The following is a 14,631-nucleotide window of genomic DNA, read 5'->3' on the forward strand; positions in this document are numbered from 1 at the left end:
AAGGAGTGTTGCTGAGATCTTTAAGGGAAGGATGTCCTCATGTATAGGTGAGGTGTTTGGAAGTTTAGGTCACTGGTAAGGCATTGTCCTAAATGTTTTTATGCTCTGTGCTTTCCATGTCATATTATCATATCTTTATGATAAAAACCCCTTTTTATATTTGTACTTGTATGTATGACATTAGTGACTCTTTAAAGGCATTTTACACTTTGCCCTCTTTGTTTGCTATTCAAGCATGGGGACAGTTCAATACAATTCACATCATATATGAAAGCAATTAACTCATCATAAGAATAAGCATTTTACTAAAAGTTAAGATGCCATGTGAAACAAAAAGCACGTGTCTGGAATTAGTTATGAAGATAATTCCAAAGAGTTTAAAAATCAATCATTCCACCATATGATAAGGATTATCTACAAGAAGATTATCTGCAAAGACAAGGGCGTCCTGCCAAATTCAGGCCATGTACAAACAAAGGCGATTTCAGAACCTCATAACCAACTACAAAGCATGACGGTGGGTAATTTATGTTTTTGGGGCTGCTTTATTGCCTCAGGGCTTGAGAAGGTTGCTGAGTCAATGATTCTTCAACATACCAAACAACATCCGGACAAGAGGTTAAGCCATCTTGTCAAAAACAAGGAGACAAAATGGAACAATAAAAGCAGACAATGATCCAAAACACTTGAGTAAATCCATATCAGAATTGTGGTATTTAGAACAACTTTGGATCCAAAAGCTGCCAGGGTCCTTGAAGCAGGGCATTCTAGGAAGAAAGCTTGTAAACATCACACCCCAGAAGTACTTCTTTGTGGAGGAGCAGTTACAATAAACACTTGAATAATGTTTTAACTTCCAAAGCGCATCCAGGCCAGGGTGCACTTTTTTTTCTTTCCAAGGAGATTGCATTCGGTTGATTTCAGATGAGGAAATATTGCACAGTATAATCTTTCATTATTATTTATTACCTTAAATCACTTAATCTAATGATAGACGTGAAAGGAGAGTAACTTTTCAGTACCTTCATATACAATAAGACAACACACTTTTTAGGAGGTGTACTCATTTTCTCATGCAGTGCTTAGTTTTAATGCCAAAACAGGCCATTCATGGAATCCTCTTTCACTTGGCCTTAAACCTCCCCACGTGATTTCTGGAAAACCGTACCTACAATGTGACCTCAGCTTTTTCAAAAATGGCTTTCATTCTGACATAACCCCAGATATATAATAACCAGCTGAACAAAGGATGTGTATTAAAGGCAAACTTTTCTGTCTGTCTGTAATTCTGCAGACCTGGAGCATAGCAATAACATTTAGAAGACTCCACTTTTCTAGACTATCATGCCAGCCAAAGCTCCACAGCAATGAGCCAGATTATTATAGTGCTAAAAGTATCGCCAACATGTTTATTGCTCCAATCCTTGACTCATCAGCTCACCCAGCTTAGCCCTAGTCCAATAATCCTCACCAGCCTTGGACAATATTCGGTTTCAATAAGGTACACCATCAGACATGCAATTTGTGAGATCAATTGGTGCTTTATGGCTTTCAACAACAGACACCATCCTGCAAGGTTTCCACTACAGAAAAGGGTAAATTAAAAAGAAAAATAATCCTTAAAAGCTATGGCTAAGAAGACAGCTATTTATGAATTTTACAGAAATCTTTGTAGGCCAGATAATTAATTCTTTTAGGGCAGATGTCAACTTTTGTCAGCAGGAGGGGTTAAGGGCGGTAATCAACTGTAAACGGTGACAAAACCCACTGACATTTTAGTTTGACTGTCTTTGGTAGAAGGAAAATTAGCTTGGTTGGTCTGACCGAGATTTCCCGTGCTCATGTGAGTAGTGAAGAGCAAACAACAGCAAAAATGGTATTGACATTTGTCGAGAGATCGAAGCGAAAATACTCCATGGACACCATTTTACATATTATCACTGAATCGGACTCTGACTTGTTGGGACTCCGATTTTGATGCAAGTGATCTGGAGATCGAGATAAAAAATGAAAGTGAGGTATCCGCATCAGCTGATCGGTCCCCAGCTGATCGTGGTGCTGAACACGTTCATGTAGCTAATCATCTATGGCAATGTTCAGGACCATCACTTACAATGACAAGAGGTACAAACCAGATTGCATTGCACTGTGACCTTGACTGCCGCTCAAAGAGAACTTGGCAGCCACCCTGCCAGCTGTCATGCCGACTGTGAGTGGCTCGAGCCACAAGAGACTGAAAACTGGTGGCCACAGCACACAGCAACAGACATTTTATGTTGATTTACATGTGAAACTGTAGCTTTGTGTGCTTTTTAGAAAATTGCATTTTTTGGAAAAAAATATTCAGCCCCGCAAGAGTTAAACAAATTATAAGAAACACCAATACATTGTGTGACAGTAACATGAGCATACTGCTAAACACTTCCCTAGATTCATAGTTATCTTCATCTTTGTTGGTGTTTCTCTTGTACATACCCATTGACAATGAGAACTCAAAATGAAGACCATCATGCAAGAACACTTGTCCCAATGGAAATTCATTGTTTACCGCTGCCTGTGATATGCATGGATCATTTATTTTGACCTACAAAATATCTTGAAGTCTTCTCTGTAACCTCTAGGATAACTTTGATGGTCCTTGTCTTATACGTATCTGTGAGAACTACAGATACAAGGTAATGTGTCAACAAGTTCCTTGGATGTCTGTGTGGAATTTCCTCCAGGTGGGGTAAGGAGGACATCAGCTAAGCTGGTTTGTGTTTTGAAATCAATTGAATAAAACAAATTTCTATCTTTCAACACAGTATTGTTTATCATGGCATCAGAGAGTGACGTCATGTTGCACATTCGTTGGACATCCAAATAAGAATTTCCCTGTACATGTAACAATACTACTTCTACCACTAATACTGAACAGGCTAAGCCCCTAACATACAGACCCGTCTGCAAATTCTTTGTAGCCCCCTCAAGTGGGTATGCAGTTTGCACTCTAACCTTTCTAACATATTTTAGACATCAAAGACTTCATAACAGGCCCTTGTTGGTGTCCTCCACACAATCTTTCCAGGGTGAAGTTGGCTCAAGAAAAACAACTTTTTTTGCTCTTGCACACCACAAAACTGTCCGTGTGGTTTTGTGCAATGCAGTCTGGAAATCTGAGCTGCTTTCCCAAGTTAGCCTTTAGACAGCCGGTCTCTCTCAGTCACACACACATTACCGATACAACTAATAAAAAATATTTAACATCCAGCTTTTAATGAAAGGCTCGGAGCATTCTAAAAAATGAAGCACACACGTTACTTTGTTGATTTTTCTGACCTAATATTGCTCTCTTCACAATCAGATCTATTTTGGCGCAGACACTACTCTCCCCCAGAGTTGCTATCAAGGTAATGGCAGACTTTTAACTGAAGTGATCTGAGAGTGTATTAAAATGTGTCCTGCTACTGCTGTAATGCACATTAACAACTGGCATCAATAATTCCACAGGGATGAACACTTTATTTTGTGCATTTAGTGCATACCGCCCGTTATTCAGTTATTTTCTATTGGAAATGGTAACATGTTTTTTTCTGTTCCATTTTGATATCATAAGTGCACACCTTCTAAAAGCATACTACTGTATATTGATTCTTTATATTACTTTGACAGAACATTTACATTTTCCCAACAGCACAAAGCATTTAGAAGTGTTTACAAAAGAATCTCCTACAGTAGTAACGTTATGAAAATGATAAGATATTTCTTGGACAAAATTAGAATTCAACATAACATGCCAGAAGTCAGCAGGTCCCTTAAAAGAAAGTAATAACTTGGTTAGCTGCCAAGAATTCAAAGATGATGGCTACTGAAAGGGTGAGGGTATTTACAAGGATGCCTATTGTGTATTGTAAGGTACACTCCTTTGGGCACCAATATGAAAGATGGATAGAAATGCACGGAGATATTCATAAATACACCTATGGTTAAGACGTGCTTATCAAAATTCAGTTGAATCTATCAAGCTTAATATCAGCAATAAAAATGGAATGAATCAAATTATAAAATGGAACGGTAAAATTACAAGGTCTCAACAATCCAATCACACAGGCCTATTTCATAATCAAGAATTACGGAAAGCAGAGTGAATTTTGTCAGATGGGACTCAACCACTACATTCTCAATGTCAGTTGATGCCATCAGGTTGCTGGTTCAATGTTCCAATTACAAAACTAACTGTTCAAATAATGTTTCATTCTGGCCTCTATTACAATTCAACATGAGTTCAATTTTAAAAACATCCACAGGCTCGAATCATAGGATGAACAGTTAGCATTTGCACCAGTTATCAGTCACATCTAAATGTTGGGTCAACTTTTATGTCTATGTTTTACTGTATCTACTGTTTTACCATAGCATTATGCTCACTGCTATATTATATTCATTTGTTCTAAGTTTATGTTTGATGGCAGTGTTCTTTCTGAAGTGTTTTTAAATGTGAATGTCATGGTCTCTCTGTAAAACCTGCTGACAACACAAATTTCCTTATTGGGACAATAAAATTGAACTGAATTAATATTAGATCTGTCATGTCCTTACAAAATAATTGCATACCACTGGGTTAAAAAGTTACAAGTGCACTACTACAATAAGGGCAATGCACTTAATAAAAGGACAAGTGTCTGTGTGTCAAAATGGTTGCTATGTCTCTGTCTTTCCAACAGATGGCACATCACTGCTTTTACAAATTCCATGCCAAACGGCATATAACAGAGTAATATACATTGCATGGTACACTGCAAACAATAACGCGGAGGTCTGCATAGGCGGGTGGTACATCTAATGAACTATAAAAATGAATAGTTTAATTTAAAGCAAGAAGTGTTACCGCCTCCATTCCCTCTGATTTTCAGCTGTGCCAAAGTTGAATTTTTCTCACCATTTTGGCATAACTAAATTGGACAATCTGCAATAGCATCTCCCGAGGTAGACTGATACTTCCAGCCATGTGTTCAATACTCCAACATCTGATCAAATATTTTAAATCAGCTGCATTCATAGAAACACAAATACTTAAAAAAAGAGCCTCTGATTATGTCCCTATAACACATCTATACCCTAAGCTCAGGGCATCATACTGTAAATTAGTTCCTTTGCGCTAGTACACTTTACGGGATTTTGTTTGGAAACCAGCCTCCTTTGTTCTTGTCTATTGTATGCTTCCTTGCCCGACACCCCTTTCTCCCTTAGATTCCCCATCACACAGTCCACCCACTTTCTCTTGGGTTATCCTCTTCTCCTCCATCCCAGCAACTTCAAATCCATGATTCTTCTCCCCACATGTTTGAACTTTTTTTTCATGATATGACCATACCACAGTAAACTTATTTCCTGTATTCTCCTGTGAGACTTCCCCAACTTGTATCTCTGATTCTCTCATTCCTGATCTTATCAAGCGTTGTTACCCCACACTTCCATCTCAGCATCCTCATCTCTTTAGCATCCAGTTTCTTATCATGCACCTTTTTAGCTTAATGTATGGGCATAATGGGCACTGGCTGGAGGCCCCAGGAGCATAGAGGCCCACGATGTTTCTGATGCCTATGTATGTTTGTGTTATTATCAAAACAGGAGCCCCAGTGCACTACTTTGCCCAGGGGCCTATGATGATGTTAAGATAATCCTAGGCTAGGATTCTGACCAATACAACAATGCTGTTTTATACATTTTATCCTTCACTTGTGCATTGTTCGGTCACATAACAATTCCTATGCCTTTTTTCAATTTTTCCAACCTGATTGCAATTCTAGATCTAGCTCTCTATCCTCATTTATTGCTGATCTAGATATTTGAACATTTCCACCCTTTTAAGGCTTGTTCTCTCGGGGTTAACTTCTCTATCGTATTCTTGTTCTTTAAATATTTTCCTATTAGTTTTACGGCCTCTATCTTCCATGGCTCTTCTCCACTATTCTTAGTGGTGCCACATTGCACAATGTCATTTGTAAATAGCATGCACCATGGGGCCTGACCTATTATCCATCCATTTTCCAACCCGCTGAATCCGAACACAGGGTCACGGGGGTCTGCTGGAGCCAATCCCAGCCAACACAGGGCACAAGGCGGGAACCAATCCCGGGCAGGGTGCCAACCCACTGCAGGCCTGAACTATTATGTTCCTAATAATAACATGCATAACTAGAGTAAAAAGATATGGGCTTAATGATGATCCTTGATGTAACCTAGCTTTAACTAAAACAAAACCATCTACACAATAAAAAGACAAGACAAGACTGATGATAACCCTGCTTCAGCCAGCATTTTGTATCTGAAGGTGGGGCACCTCTGAACATGATAATACCTGCCATAAAACATACAGAAAGTCTGTATTAAGTTAAAACACAGATCAGATTGTGACACACAAGTGTGTTTATCTGTCTGTCTTGGAGCTTCTACTGTACACAGTCTTAATGGAGCAACAAACTCAGTGAGTATTGGTGTTCAGTGCTTCTCTGAGAAGCTCCAGTTCTATGCAACCTTGAAATGGACAAACAGATGAATTTTAGTTGCCCTGGGAAGAATGATGACCCATCCAGAAAGGGCTACTATCTTGCAAGTCACGTAACACCGTGATTGTGAACTGAAGTACTTGATGGATAAATAAACACATCATTTAGTTAATTTAAAGCAGGTCAATTTATTAATAGAAGTAGTCAGTTGTGCTTGCGACTGTAAACACCTTAATCCGAACATCATTTTGTTAATGCACCTTCCAAAGATCTTTGCCTATTTCAAGTTTTAAGTCAATCATTCTGAAGCCCACTCAGCAGCACTGGATATAAGGCAGGAAATAAACCTGGACAGGACAAAAGTGCACTACAGGGGCCACTCACATACACACACTCAAACTGGGGCGAAATTAGAGCCATCAACTAACCTAACCTGCAAGTCTTAGGAGATGTGAGTGGAAGACTGGTGTAGCTAGAGAGAATTCCAAACAGACACACTGTGGACTTGCTAAGAACACATAGAACCTGACCAGTGTGAAACGTGAAATAATCTTCCTTACTTCAGGCTATAACTGAAGTTGATGTCATGACTTCCAGCAAGGAGGGGAAATCAAACTTGACGAATGAGTTGCTAATCTTGTCATATGAGAGTATCAGATCATACACTTAGAATTACGTGACTTCCTGACAAGTTTCCATGCACAGTCTCACAATTGCCCCTTTTCTCTGACAGCCAATAATGGACTGCCCGTCACAGCCAGAGATGTACTAGTGCTTAAAAGTACAGCCAATTCAGCCACCATCTCTGCCATTTTTTTTCCATATTGTCATGGTACAGATTGTACAACATGAGATAACAGACAGAGATGCCTCTCTTCTGTTTGCGATATCCAAAACACCAGTTTTCCTTATTCCTTGTAGCTGCATCATATGCATTGCTCTTCAGGAAGGAACTCAATGGTTGTCAACTCACACACACACACACAAGCATGCCACCACAATTTCATTACGTTGAGAAGAGTCATCGAAAGCTTGGAATGAGTCGCTGGAGATGTCAGATTACACAACTTCTCACAACTCACTAAGATTATGTAAATGAAGTCTGTGACCGAGACATGACCTTTAATGAATAAATTATAAAACTAGCTCCAGCCAGATGACATCAGACATTACCATAGGTGCTGACATTTCAAATATACATTAGCAATGAATAGAGAGATTCCAAAAGGAACACCAAGTGTAGTGGAGAACTGAAAAATAGCAGCATTTTAGCTTCACTTCTGTCAGGATTTACATAACCTAACATTCTCGAGTCTCATGTGACAGCATTGAATACTTCTTCTTCTTCTTCTTCTTTCGGCTGCTCCCGTTAGGGGTTGCCACACATCTTGCTCTGTTACACCTAGCACCTGCATGTCCTCTCTTACCACATCCATAAACCTTCTCTTAGGCCTTCCTCTCTTCCTCTTGCCGGGCAGCTCTATCCTTAGCATCCTTCTCCCAATATACCCAGCATCTCTCCTCTGTACATGTCCAAACCAATGCAATCTCGCCTCTCTGACTTTGTCTCCCAACCGTCCAACTTGAGCTGACCCTCTAATGTACTCATTTCTAATCCTGTCCATCCTTATCACACCCAAAGCAAATCTTAGTATCTTTAACTCTGCTACCTCCAGCTCTGTCTCCTGCTTTCTGGTCAGTGCCACCGTCTCCAACCCATATAACATAGCTGGTCTCACCACCATCCTGTAGACCTTCCCTTTCACTCTTGCTGATACCCGTCTGTCACAAATCACTCCTGACACTCTTCTCCACCCATTACACCCTGCCTGCACTCTCTTTTTCACCTCTCTTCCACAATCCCGATTACTCTGTACTGTTGATCCCAAGTATTTAAACTCATTCACCTTCTCCAACTCTACTCCCTGCATCCTCACCATTCCACTGACCTTCCTCTCATTTACACACATGTATTCTGTCTTGTTCCTACTGACCTTCATTCCTCTCCTCTCTAGAGCATATCTCCACCTCTCCAGGGTCTCCTCAACCTGCTCCCTACTATCGCTACAGATCACAATTTCATCAGCAAACATCATAGTCCACTGGTACTCCTGTCTAATCTCTAATATAATCATTGAATACAAGACAGGAAAAAGTGTTGGATGGTCCATCCATGCACAAACCTACACTCACATAGAACTAATGAAGAATCATCAGTTAATAGGACATGCATTTCTTTGAGGTGTGTGAGTAAAATTAACAAAATAATCCACAAAGACATGGACGAACATGCACAATAAACACAGACAGTGACTGGGACCAGGATTTGAATCCAGAATGGTGGACAGGTGAGCTAGTAGCACTAACTGCTGAAGTATTTCATTACACTTAACTGAAGTTCAAGCTTTCTTTTAAGTAATGTTTCTTTACAAATTACAAATAGTTCAAGCTGATAATATCTACTCTTCTTTTATTAAAAATCAAAATAAAGTAGACTATCTTATAGACCTGGTTCTGTATAAAAAAGACGGTTGCTAGTTATTGCCCAAGAAAACTGTCATTTTCTGCATTGGAAGTCTTTTAAACTGCACAAATGTTTTGTTCATTATTGAAACCACACAGGGCTTCATTTGCTTAATTCTGGCCTTTACAACAATATATGTAACTGCTTAAATACCAATCTACTAACCTTTAGTTTATATTCCCGTTCCTTTGTCACTTTTGTGAGCAGCTTGGCTTTTTGCCGGTTTAGGGCGTCAATAAGTGCATCACATTGTGCTACAAGACAGGCTTCAAACTCTACTCCATTTTCCTGTAAAAATACATAGAAACTAACTGATTCATTTATTAAAGGATGTGTGGAATACCTTGAGGACAGTATACAAAAACAATTAGTCAAGTCTGTACATCTTTAATGAAATAAAACATTGACTTTATTTCTTCAATTTGGCTAAAGTTTATTATTAATCATTACTCCTCCAGTACTATGGCGTCTTTTATCAATAAAGTTGAGTTGTATGAACATCATAGTTTAAAACAAAACATTACCTTAACATAACAAATTCCTAGTCCTTATAACTTTTTGAATTAATCAGGAGAGTTATTTCCAATAGGCAATAATAACACTGATTAATCACATTTATATTACTATGATTATGTTACAAATTTTGAATTGATTATCTGTGAGACGGAGAAAAAGAAACAGCATACAGGGTAATAAAAAGCAGGTTAGCCATAAACAGTCAAATTTTAAAACAGCATTAAATATGGAACCACATAAATAGAAAACAGACGCATAGTTAATTTTATAGTTATTACTTTTAAGATTTAGAACTTGCACTTCTAAGACTTTCTATACTAAATGGTGAGGGCTGCCCTTCCTAGGCTACATTCACACTACTACATTTTCATTCAAATTGTAACAAAAAGATCTCTGCTCACATTAAAATGACCAAAAACTCATATTATGTAATCGTCTGCCTACACTGGGCATGTGTGCAGCATAGACGTCTTTAAAATAGACATATGCTGTGGTATTTTAGCACATTTTAAGCCAGACACTGACTTTTTTTCTGAGTCGGCCTGAAGTTCAGCTTCATCAGTCATTTCACATCTAGTATGAGAGTGATTGCAGTGCCTAAATGGATTTTACAACGGGGCTGTCGCATAATCAGAAGAATTTCTGTCATGTTAGAAATTTATCACAAGCACAGTTTAATCATCTGTACAACTGGCAGCTCTGTCATGCACAGTGACTATTTCTAAAGATCTCACAAAATGTAATTTGGATGCCTATGGGTAAGCAACACAGCAAGGGCCATGGAAAGCAACACTTCTATCCCTGCTATGCAGAAATATGTTTCTCTTCCGTGAAGGGTGACCAATCAGAGAGTAAAAGAGTGTAATGAGTAGGATCCAATCAGGGAAGAGCCTCATTATAGGTATGAACCAACCAGATAATGTTGCCAGGTCGGCATTTTTCTTGCCCAATTGGGATATTTTGACTGCTGTCCGGGAAAAAAAGAGTTTTTAAGAGTTTCAGTGACTTGGGCTACTTTTTGAAAAACAACATGGTATTTTGGGCTATTTTTCAACCCCTTACCATCGCACCATGTTTTTATGTTTTTCATCCATCCAGCACCCCTTCCCTTGCTAGTCACACTTGTATATGTTCTTTACTGTTGTAAAATCTCTTAAGAGGATAGCCACCCCCCCCCCCCCATTGTATGATAGTATATACCCATTCTATCACTCTGAAATATTTCTGAGAGGAATGGGACTTTGATGATATGTAAGTAGCCCTCTTGTTCTGACGCTGCCCTCCACTTTCTAGTGTGTCATTGTATCTACTTCAGGCAGTGGACTCTTTTTTTGGACAAATTCACTATTTTTAAGATGTCCTTGGGCTCTAAATTTTTCAGGGACCTGTCAACTCTGCAACAAAGGAGTCTGCGTTTTTAGAAATCTCAATTTTCACCCATCCGTACTGAAATACTGTAGTATTCAGGACAGGAGAGCATTTTCAAAGTATTAGTTTTCATAGGTTGTAAAGGCTGGTGTAGTGTGTTCAGAAAGTCCACTTGCATTCCTTCTGACAGTGAGCTCTGACTGAGAACACATCACACGTGAGGTCTGAGGGTGCCAGTCTGTAGCTGGATGCTCCACCAAGCATCAGAGACAAGAGCCAAGTATCTTTAGAGAACCAAAATACCTTAAGGCTAAGCCCCATTTGTGTTATGCTTGAGCAGATGTGTGAATTTTTATGTTTTCAGCATCTCAAGTATTTCTAGTATAGAAATGTCACATTTAGGATTAGCAATGGTCTAAAATAAAAAAAAATAAATAAATCTGGCTCTCATGATAATAATTTAAGGTTTTATCATTATAGGAAAAATCAAATATCACCCAGCTGTTGAAGACACAAAGAAACATTAAAAATGAACTGCTCACTTTACAGACCATTATTTACTTTACCTGAATCTGTTGCAGTAAATTTTTTAACTGCACTAAGAACTCCTTTGCATCCTTTGCTTTATCAGATATGCCATTCAAGGCCTGGGAAAGTTGCGTCTGTAAAAAAAAAAGAAAGAAAATTGGAGAAATTGTGAATTAAGTTAAGCAGAATATTGTGCTGTAGGGCTGGTTTCTGCATTTTTGGTTTCAAAGAACAGGTGTGTTCCTCTATAAATCATCTTATTTAAGAACATTAGGCCAGTGATATTATTTTAATATATGAAATAGTTAAAACCAGCCTTCAGTGGACACAATATATAAAATTGAATAATTATTATTATAAACAGAAAGATCTTTTGCACAATATGAATGCCCAATTCCTATTCCTGCGTTGTCACACATAAGGCAGGATTGAACACTACATTGGCGCAGCAGGCATTTACAGGGCAAACTCACTCAGATGCCCACACTGTTACACAAAATAAAATTTTTGAAGACTTGTTAAAAGTTACATCTGTGGGATATGGCCGGCATGTCATCCCGGCCAACACCCCCAGGCCACCAAGTGGAGCCCTTCCTTCAGCATGAAGGTGCCCCGAATGCCAGCAGGGAATACTGGACAATGTAGTTTTTATTCTCAGCCCTGTTGGATACCTTGGGGCCCACTAGAGGACGCTGCAGGGAGGCACAGAGACTATTTGCCTTACGCCCAGGAAGTACTTCAGATTCACATGGACAAAGGGAACAATGTGCTTCCTGGGTGAAGAAAAGAAGAATTTTTTATCTGACCCGGAAGTGTTCTAGGTCACATGGACAGAGAGGGTGAAAACGCTTCCATGGTCAAGGACTATAAAAAGGACAGTGAAACACCAGAGCATTGAGCTGAGCTGGGTGGAAGGGTGGCAACGCGTCTGGGAGTGGAGGATTAATTATTGATTGTATTATTGTATTGATTTATATGAGTATAGTGGAGTGTAGAGTGCTTGGTGCACATTATTATTATAAAATAAAGTCATATTGGACTTTTATCTGGTGTCTGACGTCTCATCTGAGGGTTCAAGGGGTCGACAGGGCCTCTATCTTTCACAATCTTAATAAACAGAGTAAAGATGAACCCATATAAACCAGACAACAAATTCACACTGTAAGAAACTTCTGAGCTAAGCATTAGAAACTGCTGAAAAACAAAGAATTGCTGTAAGTGCCTTAGTCTTTCCATTCATTATTCATATGCTTCCTGTTCCTATTCATTATTCTGTTCTGTAATCTTTTCATATTGAACCTAAAAAGTATAAATTCATTCATAATCCAATTCAGGGTCATGGGATGTCACAAACTATTCTAGTGTTAAGACAGTTTCGCCCACGTATTAGTGAAAAAGGACAGTGAGGAAGGTCCTGCCCAGCTCCCTACTCCTGACGTCACGCATCCCCCTTCCCTTGGCCCATAGACTCTGTCTCGGATTAGCGCGAATATATCGCTCCTGCAAGCCAACTACGATTCTTAGTGCAATGAGAGAAGTCACAAAATCAACTGGAATGTTCAAGCATATTATAGAAAAAATACACGATCTAAATCCGTTAAGTAGTTCTCTCGTTCGCTAGCTAAGCACAAGTAAGTAACATGCCCCAAAGCTGGCGCGTGAGTGAGGAGCGCCCCACTCCCCTGCCCTCAGCCCACTGCAAGTCTCTCGGATTCACGCAAATAAATCAGTACTGCAAGCGAACTATGATACATAGCACAATGAGAGAAGTTGCAAAATCAACTGGAATGTTCAAGCAAATTATAGAAAAAAACCCTAACTCCGTTAAGTAGTTCTCTCGTGAAAAGTGAACAGACAGACAGACAGACGTGGGATTTTATATATACTGTATAGAGATGTCTTACTTTTATTCGCATCTTATTTTTTTCTAGGATGGGCTCAATTGTTGTAAACTGCTCTGGGATGCAGCAATAATTGGAACCTCAGTCACCTGAATGGACTATTTTGCAGGATCACTGCAGTTTGTGGTGGCATCAGCTTCAGCTTGTGTTCTTGCCCCAGTTTTGCTTATCACAGCTTCCTTTTCTTTTTCAGCTAGAGTTTGTCAGTTTAGTGCAGTGTAACTCTAAAATAAAGTCTTCTGTTAATTACTCCTTACATTTCTGGTTTTTGTAATCTTGGCCCGCCTTTGCAATATCGATCTTGGATTGCTTTTATAATTCTTAAAGTATTTGCCTTTGTTGGAAACAATGAAATTCACTAAATGATCTGTACTTTATTGTGGTCTGAGTATTCAATACCTAACCTTCCTTTCAAATATGTGATATATATTTCTAATTTTCATTATTATTCTTATATTACATCATTATATTTAAGGGTAACAATCTTCATTCAGTTTTCTGATCTTGCATTATCCTGTGCTTAGGAGTAGTGTGAATAGAGACCTTCACCAAATTGAATATGTAATGTATTTATTATATTTCACATTCTAATTTCAGTGTTAAAGTTGTGTTATGTTTACTGCTGAGCATGGACTCAACAGTATATAATGTAAACATGACTCAAATGCCTTTCTCCACATCCATAACATGCAGTTAGCCGAAACAGCAAATCAGCAATTAAAGAACATGAGTAGTGAAAGTCGTTTTTTGTCTGATGGGACTTAAATGTACAAACAAGAAAGCAGACAAACAAAAATATCAATAGTGTAATTTATTAAGGGAAACTGTTAACGCAGCAGATCACTAATACTGTATGTAGCACAAGCTCTGCATTAAAAGAGAACCCTGTCTCTCAGGACCACTAAGCTCCTGTTGTTCGCTTGCATTTTTGGTGATCCAATTACAACAGATAGCCATTGACCACATTAAAAATGAGATGAACATGCACTTGTGATTGGATCACTCAAACCACATTTGAAGGTGGTTGGAAACAGCAGCCTCATGCAGCACAAGTAAATGTTTATCTACAAAAAAAAAGGGAAAGGGAAATCAGATCTCTGTCTGTACGCGATGCTAACACTGGAGGTACACTTCAGGTATAAATGTCATCTAGGAATATTATATCTGCAAACACTCCTGATGCAAAACACAAGTCATCTGGTTTTTAAGACGTCATCTGGTTAGGAGCACTTGCTTGTTAAAATGACTCTTCTTCTGGTCATGCCATCACATTTAGTTGTATTCTAGTGCTAACCTTAACATAAAG

The 14,631-nt window shown here is 38.8% G+C and overlaps 1 protein-coding gene across 1 annotated transcript in view; it reads right to left on the reverse strand.

Annotated features, from left to right (window-relative positions):
* LOC114647550 (E3 ubiquitin-protein ligase TRIM9) overlaps nucleotides 1-14,631 on the reverse strand; it is an 84,901-nt gene that overhangs the window by 46,176 nt on the left and 24,094 nt on the right. The window contains exons 2-3 of the mRNA XM_028796173.2: nucleotides 11,463-11,558; nucleotides 9,178-9,300 (exon numbers count right to left, since the gene is read on the reverse strand). Coding sequence (XP_028652006.1) covers nucleotides 9,178-9,300; nucleotides 11,463-11,558 — 219 coding nt within the window. The remainder of the gene's footprint in view (nucleotides 1-9,177; nucleotides 9,301-11,462; nucleotides 11,559-14,631) is intronic.

Source organism: Erpetoichthys calabaricus, chromosome 3 (genome assembly GCF_900747795.2).
Source record: "Erpetoichthys calabaricus chromosome 3, fErpCal1.3, whole genome shotgun sequence".
Classification (NCBI taxonomy): Eukaryota; Metazoa; Chordata; class Cladistia; order Polypteriformes; family Polypteridae; genus Erpetoichthys; species Erpetoichthys calabaricus.